Source organism: Bicyclus anynana, chromosome 6 (assembly GCF_947172395.1).
Source record: "Bicyclus anynana chromosome 6, ilBicAnyn1.1, whole genome shotgun sequence".
In the NCBI taxonomy this organism is placed as follows: Eukaryota; Metazoa; Arthropoda; class Insecta; order Lepidoptera; family Nymphalidae; genus Bicyclus; species Bicyclus anynana.
Window position 1 is genome coordinate 6960344 of NC_069088.1, and position 12807 is coordinate 6973150.

The following is a 12807-nucleotide window of genomic DNA, read 5'->3' on the forward strand; positions in this document are numbered from 1 at the left end:
ATACATTTCAAAATTTAAAAAAAATATATGTTTGAGATCCTCTTATGAAGCTCTTTGATTTAATAAATATTTGAGATCCTCTTAACAAATTCTTTCTTTTGATGTCTCACGATGTAGTTGGATTTTTTTTTTTCAATTTGTCCATCTCGCCCCCAAAAGTGACTTACTTACATATTCAAAATTATGAGTTTCAAAATTTTCCGGAAATCTTGAAGTAACAAGATAATCTCTGTTGCAAACAAGGAATGTGTGCATCTTTTTATTAGGCTCTTTGGTTTATCTATGCGTTATCTTGAATTAGACTATTAACAATTTAAGCAAACAAACTTTTAAAAAATAAGTCAGATTAAGATTATCACGACACGCTGTGATATATTCAACTCTTTGCACTGATGAGAAAAAGAAAAATGATTATTTCATCTCGTTATATCATGGAAAAGAATTCGTTTTAGTATTTAGGTTAATGCAACAAGAAACATTGTGAATGTGGTACATTAAATAAATATATTTTTTTTTTTATAAAATAAAATGGATGGAATGGATATCAATAAAAAAGAACTGGATGCACAGGAATATAATCCGTTTGAACATCGGAGAGTTAAGAAACCAAATTCGTAAGTACCTCTTTTTATATATTTTTTTTACTTATCTGCACCTACTTAATTATTTTAATTTCTCGAGACCTCCATACATATACGGAATAGTTCTTGGACTGTTTAAGCCTGTCTGCTCTTTTTATTTATTTTTCCTTCATTATACAGTAATATAGTACCTATCGCAATGTATGGTCAATAAAATGTCTTATTGGTAAGTTATCATCGATAGTTTCCCACATTAAGGGTCATCATATTGTTCCGTTAACGATTACTATAAAAAATAACTTGATGATGCGTACAAGCTCAGTGTTTATAAAATTCTTGCGGTGACCTTGCTTTAACTTCTTTGCGTTACAGTGACATCAGATCATTAGCTAACTTGCTTAAAGGTTCACTAGGTTCTGGCATTTTGGCAATACCATTGGCATTTGCCAATGCAGGATGGGGAGTCGGCATCGTCGGGACTGTCATAATTGCCTTCATTTGCGGACACTGCGTTCATATATTTGTAAGTCAAATATTTTATTGATTTTTAAATGAAAGATGTTTTAAATGAAGGATGTTTTGAAATAAATTATATTATTATCTCAATTTATATATCCCATCTTGGTTGATATTATACAAAATAATGAATTCGTTCGTTGTTGAAATGAAGACACGATATTTATTCCTCTTGAAAATATTAATAATTTCGAGTATATTTTAGTAATTTGCATAGATTTAGTTGTTTGTTGTTCAGTTAATTTATATTTCAACTATCTTTTTTACAAAAGGTCAATGTATCCAGGATGTGCTGTAAGGCAGTTCGAAAGCCTTTGCTAACTTATGCGGAAACGTGTGAAGTAGCATTTGCTATTGGACCAAAAAGGCTCAGGCCCTTATCAAAAGCTGCAGGGTATGTATATTAAATCTTGTACTCGTATGTATGGATATTTTTTTAAAGTTATAATTGACAGACCGAGCGTGATTGGCCCAGCAGGCCAATTCACTAACTTTGACGTTAGTTGATGTTAGTTGACATATAGGTGCTATATGAAATTTACCCTATACTTACCCTATTTTGACTATTGTTAGTTAGAAATTACATGAATTCTTAAGTCGCGTGACTTAATAACTCACTATTTGGTGTAGTGTGTATTTAGTAAGAGTTAATAAATACGTAGGAAATATGTGCACAAAGCCTGCTGTAGGATAACTCTTTACTAGCTTAGATTCGCGGGTGTTTCATAGCTAAAAATAAATTTAAGGCTATGTTGGTTGTATGTATTGCAGGAAACAAATATTACGTTTTATTTTACTTCGCCATATAATTTAAGTATATTTTCTATACATATACAGTTTTAAAGTATACACATACATACACTTTTTAACGGGTTCTAATTATGGTGGGTTATGGTGTTTTTTTCATAATTTTATGAAACTTTTCAATTTCAATCTTTTTTTTCTCTTATTTCAAAGATCAAAATAATATTTAAAAGCCATAACATAAAGTCAGATGCCGCAGTTCTCTTGAGTCTTGTAAAGGGTACCTAAGCTTATAAAATTTTTAGTTAAAGATACTTACTATATATGTACTTATAATACTTTTATAAACTTAGCATAAAACCGACGAATGTTTATTAATTTGTTTACAGTATATTTGCCGAATTTTCCCTGATCCTTACTTACGTAGGAGTATGCTGCATTTCCACTGTACTAATTGCTGGATCTGTTAAACAGGTAAGTGGAGTACCTAATTACAGGAAAAAACAGCTTAATTGTTTGTAGTGTGGAAAATTTGAAATGTTATTTGTTATCTTTCATATTTTAATTTTGCCGAAGTACGTAAAGTAAAATACTAAGAACCTCTCTAATAAGGAGACTAACTCGTTGGTCCAGTGGTTAGCCTATGAGACTTTGGATCACTAAGTCCTGGGTTCAAGTCGTAGGTCATAACGCACGTCGAGGCCTTCACAAAAACAAACTTAGTGCCCGAGTTTAGTGCCGTACATGTTGGAGAGCTGTGTTTTTCGCGCGTATCTTGTATGTAACTATGTAATATATTTATTCTTTTAGTTGCTGGATCGCTATGTACCTGGATACATTTTGCCCGTGGAATACTACTGCCTCATTCTAGTTGTACCGCTTTGTCTTATGGTACAGATTAGATATTTAAAATGGCTGGCGCCCATATCTCTGACAGCCAACATTTTGCTGGTTGCAACATTCGCAATTTGCGTTTACTACATATTCAAAGATGAGATCACTATATCTGATAAGTTAATCGTGGGGTATCCAGCTAGATTTCCCGCATTTCTTTCGTAAGTATGACTACATAAATATTTTAAGACATTTTATTTTCGTTCGTAGCGTAGACTCAGTTTTAGGAATAATTTTTAAAAGCTAGGTTATTAGCAAGTAGAGTATCTTATATATTAAGCCTATATTCCCACGGGAACAGGAACTGCGCGGGTAATACCGTGGGGCTCGTCGTCATCAACCCATATTCGGCTCACTGCTGAGCTCGAGTCTTCTCACAGAATGAGAGGGGTTAGGCCAATAGTCCACCACGCTGGCCCAATGCGGATTGGCAAACTTCACACACGCAGAGAATTGAGATAATTCTCTGGTATGCAGGTTTCCTCACGATGTTTTCCTTCACCGATTGAGACACGTGATATTTAATTTCTTAAAATGCACACAACTGTAAAGTAAGTTGGAGGTGCATGCCCCGGACCGGATTCGAACCCACACCCTCCGGAATCGGAGGCAGAGGTCATATCCACTGGGCTATCACGGTGGGGCTCGGCTAGTATATAATATGACTCACAGTTATATAGTATTCGTCAGGACCGTTCTCCTAATACACAATGTACGTGAAATCCGTGGTCAATTAAATATAGACCTTTATCACAATACATTAAAAGTAGTGACACGTAGTTAATTTTACAGCAAATATTCACGAACTTAGTGTTATTTCACAAAGATGTAAAAATTGAACACGGACCATACGGTTTTGACCATAATATTACAGGGTTCATGCTCTACAATAATTACTTTAGTATATTGATCATCAACCTATATTCGGCTCACTGCTGAGCTCGAGTCTCCTCTCAGAATGAGAGGGGTATGATCAATATGATGCCTGGTAAAATATGAATAGCATTTAAAACGTTAAGAAATTATGCTGCGAAATTCAACGTCGAAAGCAATTAGGGAATGTTTTGATAGATACATAATACCTAGCATCGCACTTTAGTTTAAATTAAAGGTGTTTTTCGTTGTGCTATATAAGTAAATGAGAAATAACAAAAGAAATAAGTTATAACTATGTACTTATTACTTATACATATTAGAAGTCTAAATTATTAGACTTTCGTTTGACTTAATTTTATTTCTAGCTATTTAGGTAATGAAACGCATGGAATAAACATGAATGACATTTTAGAATACGAAGCCTTTAGTTCAAAAATGACAATAAGTTTGTTTATTATTTGTGAAGCGAATATTTTAAATGAATTAAAGTAAATAAATTACATGATTATCTTTAAATCACAGCCGTACCACATTCGTGTTGATGACAAAGAGATTTAATTAATTAATTTTGTAGAAAGGCTAAAAACTGTTTAAAGGCCAATTAGTTATTTCACTACTATTTATGTTCATCAATCACACGAGAATTATCACAAACTATTATAATACACTAGCAGACGCCCAGACGCCCGCGGCGCCACTCGTGTGATATTCTTAGTTTTACAAATATTACGGAAACAAAAAGTAGCCTAGGTATACCAAATTTCATCCTAATCGGTTCATTAGTTTGGTAGTAGTGAAAAGGTAACAGACAGACAGACTTATTTAGGTACGTATTTATCATATTCAGCATGTAATAGTAATGGATCAAATGGTACTTTTAATTAGTAACCTTGTTTAATTAGTTACCTAGTTTAATTGATTACCTAGTTTAATTAGTAACTAGTTTAATCTATACTAATATTATAAAGCTGAAGAGTTTGTTTGTTTGTTTGATTGAACGCGCTAATCTCAGGAACTACTGGTCCGATTTGAAAAATTCTTTCAGTGTTAGATAGCCCATTTATCGAGAAAGACTATAGGCTATATTATATCCCCGTATTCCTACGGGAACGGAAACCACGCGGGTGAAACCCAGCGGCGTCAACTAGTTAGTTAACATTAATTTAGAATATATTAATCAACTCTTGCCTAGGTACATAATTATCTATTACCTTTATTAGCTGTGACGCATTTTTCGTTGCGGTAACACTTTTTTAACGGTTAGGTCCTAATAGCCCGAGCATAACGTGCACTAAAGAACATTGTCCCATTTATTATGTTACATTCATTTTACCATATTAATATTGCTACTGGAATCTATAACCAATATAAATGAATAAATACTATATCCTACCTTACAATAAATGATTACATACATTTAGCACAGTAATATTCGCAATGGAAGGAATCGGTATAGTAATGCCCGTAGAGAACGACATGAAGAGACCGGAGCACTTCCTGGGCTGTCCCGGCGTGATGGTGGTGGCTATGACCCTTATCATGCTGCTGTACTGCATCCTGGGACTGTTCGGGTACTTCCGATATGGCGACGCTTTGAGGGGAACTATAACTTTGAATCTCCCTTTGGATGATTGGTAATTTATTTTACTAAACCCAAGAAAATGTTTACATACAATTTCGAGTAGTAACATTCGATTTAGGTATGATTTTTGACTAAATATATTTCATCTAAAGAAAAAAAAAATATTTAGTGAAATATTTCATAATCCTAGGTGCCATTCACAACCCAGATCCACATAATTACAACCATAAACCATTGCATTGCCCCGCTTTGTTTTTGTTTATTTTTTTAATAATTATATCCCCACATCAGCCGCAGGACCTCCTTTTTGTAGGGACTTCCAAAAACCACGTTCCTGTGCCGCCTACTACATCATGCAACCCCCTACGTCTCGCTTGGTGTCGTCAGTCCACCAGACCTTTGGGGGGGCGACAAATACTGCGCTTTCCGGTGCGTGCTCGCCATTCCAACAACTTGGAACCCCATCGACTCTTCAAACTACGTCCATTGCCACTTCAGCTTCACGACTCGCTGCGCTATGTCGTTGACTTTGGTTATACTGCGTATTTCCTCATTTCTGATTCGATCATGCAGAGAAACTTCTAGCTTATCTCGTTCCATCGCCCGCTTAATGACTCTAAGAAATCATGATATTAATATCAGTCAAAATGGTATTAAATGATGTACTAGTTTTAACAGATACTGTTCATTACAGGCCAGCAATATGTGCAAAAGCTTTTATAGCTGTATCAGTATTTTGCACGTACCCTCTGCATTTTTACGTGGTGGTCGACGTTTTATCCAAGTATTTAAGATCGTATATAAATAAGCAACACATGAATATGGCGCAAATAATTATGAGAATAGCCATTGTCTGGCTTTGTGGTGAGTCCATTATTTTAACTTTATGACTTCGCTTTATGATTTAAAGTAAACCCTAGTTTATGCTATTATGTACCTATTATCTATGAAATTTATTTGGTAAGTATACTTTATACATTATAGTGTAAAGACAACTATACCATACAAAGTAATACAGGATATAAATGATAAGTGCCTTTCGTCGTCGTTTTAGCATGATTGAGTAACAGACATCCAAATTTTCAAAAACACAAATATTCATTATACTATTTGTAGGATATATGCACAACGTTAATTTTAATGCAAAGTATTACTTTGAACTTCTCTATAATTATAATTATTTTAATTCGTGAATATCTATGGCATTTTTGTTTACACTTCTGCAGTATTTAACCTAAAATACATAATTGCTGAAGCAATTGGACATAATCTGAATTACCTAATACTTATGTTGAACCGTGCTAACTATAATTATGTAATTAAGTGGTATGTTTAACCAATCAGAGACAAAAATACGAGCCTGAAATTATGCATAATATAAAAAAGAAAAATATTTATTAAAATTCGTCGAAGAATTTATTCATAATTTTTTATGAATAAATTATTCGACGCAAGAAATTTTTGAATTTTAGAATTTATACAATCGTGAGTGTTATTAATATTAATTGATTATGAAACACGGCTGAAACTCACGTGATACAACGTTGAAGTATGCCCGACTAGTTTCGAACCCATACGGAGTCCTTAGTATGAGCTGGTTCTAGCAACGCGGTACAATGCAAGCTGTGACCAGTTATTGCTCCCGAAACCATTAAAAATCAATTCAAATCCTGCTTAAAATAATCACGAAATTATCGCCAAAACAAAGAACTTTTAACAATAAAATAAACTACCAGTCAAGTTGCCACCCTCGTCTTTTTTGGAGTCGATTAAAAAGACGAGGTTGAGGACGTAGAATACAAACTAATATGTATCCTCACCTCTTAATAATACCACCATCTTGCCTTTCAGGTGGGATAGGCATAGCACTCCCGATACTAGAGCAAATCATAAACATTGTTGGAGCTCTCTTCTACTCCATCCTCGGCCTCATCATCCCAGGCGTCGTGGAAACTGTCTGCAGATGGGAAAACCTCGGCAAATTCAACTGGATCTTATGGAAGAATATCCTGCTTGTCCTCTTTGGCTTTTGTTGTTTAATATCCGGGCTGACTGTCACAATATCTGATATCATTACTAACCTTGATCAAGAAACTGAATAAAAATATAATTAAAAAATAACGTATTTTCTGTCTGACCTAAATTTTATATCAATTGGGTACATAATTGGCCTTCTATTGAACACGGTCATATAAGGACAGTGTCATGTTTGATCATCTTTTTTCAAGAGAGCACTTCTGCACGTGCAATCATTCATGTTTCACATATTATCAATTAGGCTCATGATTGATCCAATTGCGCAGTATCATGACGATAGTTTAGTTATCTTGCATGAAAGAAATCTCAATACGTACCAATGTAATCCAGATATGTGATACGGGTCAAAAATTCTCATAAGATTAATAAACCCAATTTAGGCGTATTTAAATATGGAATAGCGGTTTTTTGTTTTTTACTAATCTTCTCCTATATTTAAAACCGAAGCTATGTAGACGACATTTCATGGAAATCGGAAAATATAGGTAGGTAATAATTATTATAAAAGCACACATGTTTTATATACTTACTAGCGGACGCCCGCGACTTCGTCCGCGTGGGATTTAGTTTTTCACAAATCCTTTGGGAACCATGGTTTTTCCTGGTAATAAAAAGTAGCCTAAGTGTTAATCCATGCAAAAATTCGGTTCAGTAGTCGAGGCGTGAAAGAGTAACAAACATCCATATCATCAAAATCATCAGTTTTCGCAAATCTCGGAAAATCATGGATTTTTTCGGGATAAAAAGTGGCCTGTGTGTTAATCCAGAGTATAATAATCTATTTCCATTCCAAATTACAGCCAAATCGCTTTAGTAGTAGCGGCGTTAAAGAGTAACAAACATCCAAACATCCATACAAACTTTCGCGTTTACAATATTAGTAGGACATGTTAAAGATTAGACATCACTTAAAACCTTTTTAAACGCTACTGCTGCTACTGACCTTAATTGAAACCTAACAAATTATGTAAGCACTTAGTTAAACACGTAAATCATTAAAGTGCTCGTAATTAATTATATTTTTGTAGGTGAGAAGATAAAATTATTGTTTACTGACGAACAAAAGATTACGAATAAGTAACTATATAGGGGTTATATTTTCAAACATTCTTTAATACCATCTACTGTATAAAAGGAACCCTTTTGCAAAACTTTACGGTGCAGTCCTTGGAAGTTTCGGCCATTCCTTGATATGTATGTAAGTAATGAAAGTAACGCTATAGGCATAATAAAAATATTTTTTACTGTGATGTACGTATCTAATATTAAACAATTCAAAAGACTCCAGTGCTTACGCGTTTTATTACAATAGGGATTATTTTTTTAAATTGTATATAAATCAAGAGTATGCTAATAGTGAAGCAATTTTGTAAAAGTAACAGGATATCGTTACTTTCGGAGCTACATGGGATTTAAAGGGTCAGATTTGCGACGCTGCCGCGGATCCCTTAAAAACGCCCCAAACAAAATGGTACGAATTAATGACGTCGTAGGTCCGTAATCAAACAAAATTACTAATATCTTTGTTATTTGTGCGTTTATGTTTATAGTTTATATATTGAAAAATGTCACATTTAACGTAAGGAAGCTAAAACTGTATGAGTTTGCATCTAATTTTATTATCTTATTTATTTTGCAAATATCCAGACAATCTTTGCTTTTTATGTATAAATTAGTTAACATTGACCTTATTTACCCGAATGTATCAAAAAAATCAATATATTCAAACCTAGTCATCATCCCCGTTATAAACTGCAATATTAAGATTCAAGATTGTGAAAGTATACCACAAGAATATTACAATAAAAATATATTTAGAAAAAAGGAACGTGTGACGCCCTTCTGGCTCTTGACACAGTTTACATTGTAACAGTTCACTGAAACTTTCATACATTATCACGTGTATCAAAGTTTATTTCTGTAATATTGTTAATTTTGTATTTAAAGGTTGTAACTCGTTAATTTTGTATGTATTTATTTGTAGTTTGTAGACGTTCTTTCGTTGTAAATAAATATTATAAATATTGACTTTATTATAAATATTGACTTTATTGATTTTCACAAGGTCGAACAAACTAGCGATTAAAAATATTGCGCTGCGCATATAAATCATAAATACAGTCAATTATTTTGCTTTCAAATTCAAAACCCTCTATTCCAAGAAGACTTTTAACGTCAAGATGGGGTATTTACTCGTATAGTGACTGCCGATTTTAAAGACAGATTTTACTGAAAAGGGCCGTGAATTACAGCAGTTGCTCTCTTAATTTTTTTTTTACAATATTTAATAATAATTTAATACTTATTTTTGGTCATTAAAAATTTTGTGATTTTTTCATTAGTGAGTCGCTATAGACTCGAAATGGATTTTTTTTTATATTTTTCGAATATCGCGAAATGGGTATCAAATTCATGGGCTCATCCAGAGAATTTCAAAATGGTTTACCTATCACACAATTAGAAAAAATTTGTTTTTTATTCATCGCTATACAAAATACGTAAGGCGGATTGACTAGGTGCTAGCAGGTTAGGCAGTCGGATTTTTTTTATTTTTTTATTTATCGACTTGTTATTTTTAAGTTCTATTTTAGACAATAACTATAGGTTTGGTTTAAACATGGTTCGGATTATCTTTACCAGACATCAAGACAATGAGAGAGGTTTTAACGGCCTCCGTGGTGCAGTGGTATGCGCGGTGGATACGAGTATACAAGACGGAGGTCCTGGGTTCGATCCCCAGCTGGGCCGATTGAGGTTTTCTTGATTGGCCCAGGTCAGGCTGGGAGGCTTCAGCCGTTGCTAGTACGTACACAATTTTCACTTTAGGCCATAATGCCTATGATATAATTGACTTAATGGCATAAGACGTCAATCTTTATCATTATCAGTATTATAATCCCAATGGTTTTATTAAACTTGATAAGGCGTTCATCTTTTATCCTTTATATACGTTACACAGTTTGTTTGATATTAACACACAATTAATTTACATACTGTAAAGAAAGATGACGAACACGATTTTAAACCTTAGATTACACAAAACAAGCAATCAAAGATAATAATTACTTATTAGTTAATACTAATTGTGCAATAATAATACTTGTGTATTAAACAATGCAAATACAAATAATATAAATTGTGTTTTTTTAAAGTAATGTCTTAAAACATTGTCGATCGATATATTACTTATAGCTTGTTAACTTGTCCCAGATTCGATCCTCGGTTTAGAGGGACTTTAGGACCCTTGGAGTTTGTGTTTGTTAAGTGAGATCAGCCCCACCCCTGTGACGATGGTTGGAACCCAAAACTCAGTAGGGTTTTAATTATGTATCGAAGACATGACCACTCCTTCAAGTAGCAGTATTTTTTTGTTCTAGCAGGGTTATTTCCACGAAATTACCTCGTCTCGTACGTCACGTCAATAAAGCACTACCAGTGACTTAGTGGCTCATGTTTGGGATTCTACACTGAGGTTCAAGATTCACAATTACCCAGAAATCGGCCATAATAGTTAGCGTTCAGTTGTTAGATTCATCATCATAATTAATAGCAACCGGTTTTCGGCTAACTGTTGAGCACGAGTCTCTTCTCAGAATGAGGGGTTAACCACCATGCTGGCGCAATTTGGATTGGCACACTTTACACACGTAGAGAATTTTTTGAAAATTTTAGATTTCCTCACGATGTTCCTTCATCGTTTGGGACACGTGATATTTAAATTCTTTAGAAATACACATAACTGAAAAGTTGGAGGCTCGTGCCCTGGACCTGATTCGAACCTACGCCCTCCGAAACGAAGGCAGAGGTCATATCCACTGGGCTATCACGGTTGTTTGACTATAGATCATTTGCTATCGACAGGTCACGTGATCAAGATCTGTCATTCCCATACATTTTTCTAGTTTTCGAAGCGTTTGCGATCGTAGAAAGAGAATCGACGTGCCACTTGACGGCCTCCGTGGCGCAGTGGTATGCTCGGTGGATTTACAAGACGGAGGTCCTGGGTTCGATTCCCGGCTGGTCAAATTGAGATTTTCTTAATTTGTCCAGGTCTGGCTGGTGGGAAGCTTCGGCCGTGGCTAGTTACCACCCTACCGGCAAAGACGTACCGCCAAGAGATTTAGCGTTCCGGTACGATGCCGTGTAGAAACCGAAAGGGATGTGGATTTTCATCCTCCTCCTAATAAGTTAGCCCGCTTCCATCTTAGACTGCATCATCACTTACCATCAGGTGAGATTGTAGTCAAGGGCTAACTTGTATAGGATAAAAAAGAACTTGGTTACAGAGGCTGACTCGTCATCGTAGAATATTACGACTTTACAATAGAACCTATGTATGCGCATAGTTACAAAAGGCATGTGACTTGAATTTTTACGACATCTCTGTTGCAGTTGTGTTTGCTTTATTACTGTAATTCGATTACTAACTTAATTGTATGTTCAGGATTTTAAAAAAATCCTCGAATAGTTGCAGAAAAGAAGGGACTATTTTCTTCTATGCACCTCAATAGCTCCAAGGGCCCGGACTCATCACCAAGAGGACGTATTTCAATCCCCGCCCAGCTGGCCTATTCACTATTTTGGCTTTATTGTCAACCTATTAAAATAAACATCAAATCAAATGAAAACTATCTACCTACTGTATGATATCCACCAGTAGGCACCGAATGACAATTGTTACACATGTGTTACGTAGAGTCTTAATTTCGTTTAATTCAATGACACAAGCGGCTTTAGGGTAGGGTGCGACAGGGCGACCAGGGGCGCCAGATATCAGATTCAAATACTAAATACGAATCTTTCTGAGACACAGGAGTATTACACAACTGACTTCACAAGTCGGGACTAATTTAGAGCTCGACCTCGATTTCGAACCTGGGACTTTATCCTACTAACATTATAAACGCGAAAGTCTGTATGGATGTTTGGATGTTTGTTTGGACGTTTGTTACTCTTTAACTGAAGCAATTTGGCTAAAATTAGGAATGTAAATAGATTTTACTCTGGATTAACACATAGGCTACTTTTTAACCGGAAATAATCCATGGTGTCCCGAGATTTGCGAAAATACTAGAGATTGACGATATGAATGTTTGTTACTCTTTCACGCCTCGACTATTGAACCGCATTAGCCGACATTTTGTATTGATATATATTATAGCAAAGATTAACACATAGGCTACTTTTAATTCCGGAAAACTCCATGGTTCCCGAGGGATTTGTGAAAAACTAAATTCCACGCGGACGAAGTCGCGGGCGTCCGCTAGTAATATTTCCACTGGACCAACAAGGCTACTTATGTATCTGTTATATTATAACAGACTAGTAGACGCCGTGCGGTTTTACCCGCTGATTCCCGTTCCCGTAGGAGTACGGGGATAAAATATAGCCTATAGCCTTCCTCGATAAATGGGCTATCTAACACCGAAAGAATATTTCAAATCAGACCAGTAGTTCCTAAGATTAGCGCGTTTAATCAAACAAACAAACAAACTCTTCAGCTTTATAATATTAGTATAGATGCATACTAAGTAGCAGTCGTATAAAAAATAATTTCTATGAAGATTAAACGACACA

General features: G+C 34.9%; 1 protein-coding gene across 1 annotated transcript; it reads left to right on the forward strand.

Annotated features, from left to right (window-relative positions):
- Positions 1-432: 432 nt before the first annotated feature.
- On the forward strand, positions 433-7304 carry LOC112050333 (proton-coupled amino acid transporter-like protein pathetic). The gene is made up of 8 exons (XM_024088583.2): positions 433-614; positions 954-1104; positions 1370-1491; positions 2231-2315; positions 2652-2896; positions 5033-5245; positions 5888-6057; positions 7045-7304. Exons 1-8 carry the CDS (start codon positions 529-531, stop codon positions 7293-7295), a joined length of 1323 nt encoding a protein of 440 aa, XP_023944351.2. The 5' UTR covers positions 433-528; the 3' UTR covers positions 7296-7304.
- Positions 7305-12807: the final 5503 nt, after the last annotated feature.

Excerpts from the sequence above, each read along its gene's own strand:
- LOC112050333 (XM_024088583.2), top strand. The coding sequence starts at position 529 with ATGGATGGAATGGATATCAATAAAAAAGAACTGGATGCACAGGAATAT. Across the intron at positions 615-953 it reads AGAGTTAAGAAACCAAATTC|TGACATCAGATCATTAGCTA; the intron begins GTAAGTACCTCT and ends TTTGCGTTACAG. Across the intron at positions 2,316-2,651 it reads TTGCTGGATCTGTTAAACAG|TTGCTGGATCGCTATGTACC; the intron begins GTAAGTGGAGTA and ends TTATTCTTTTAG.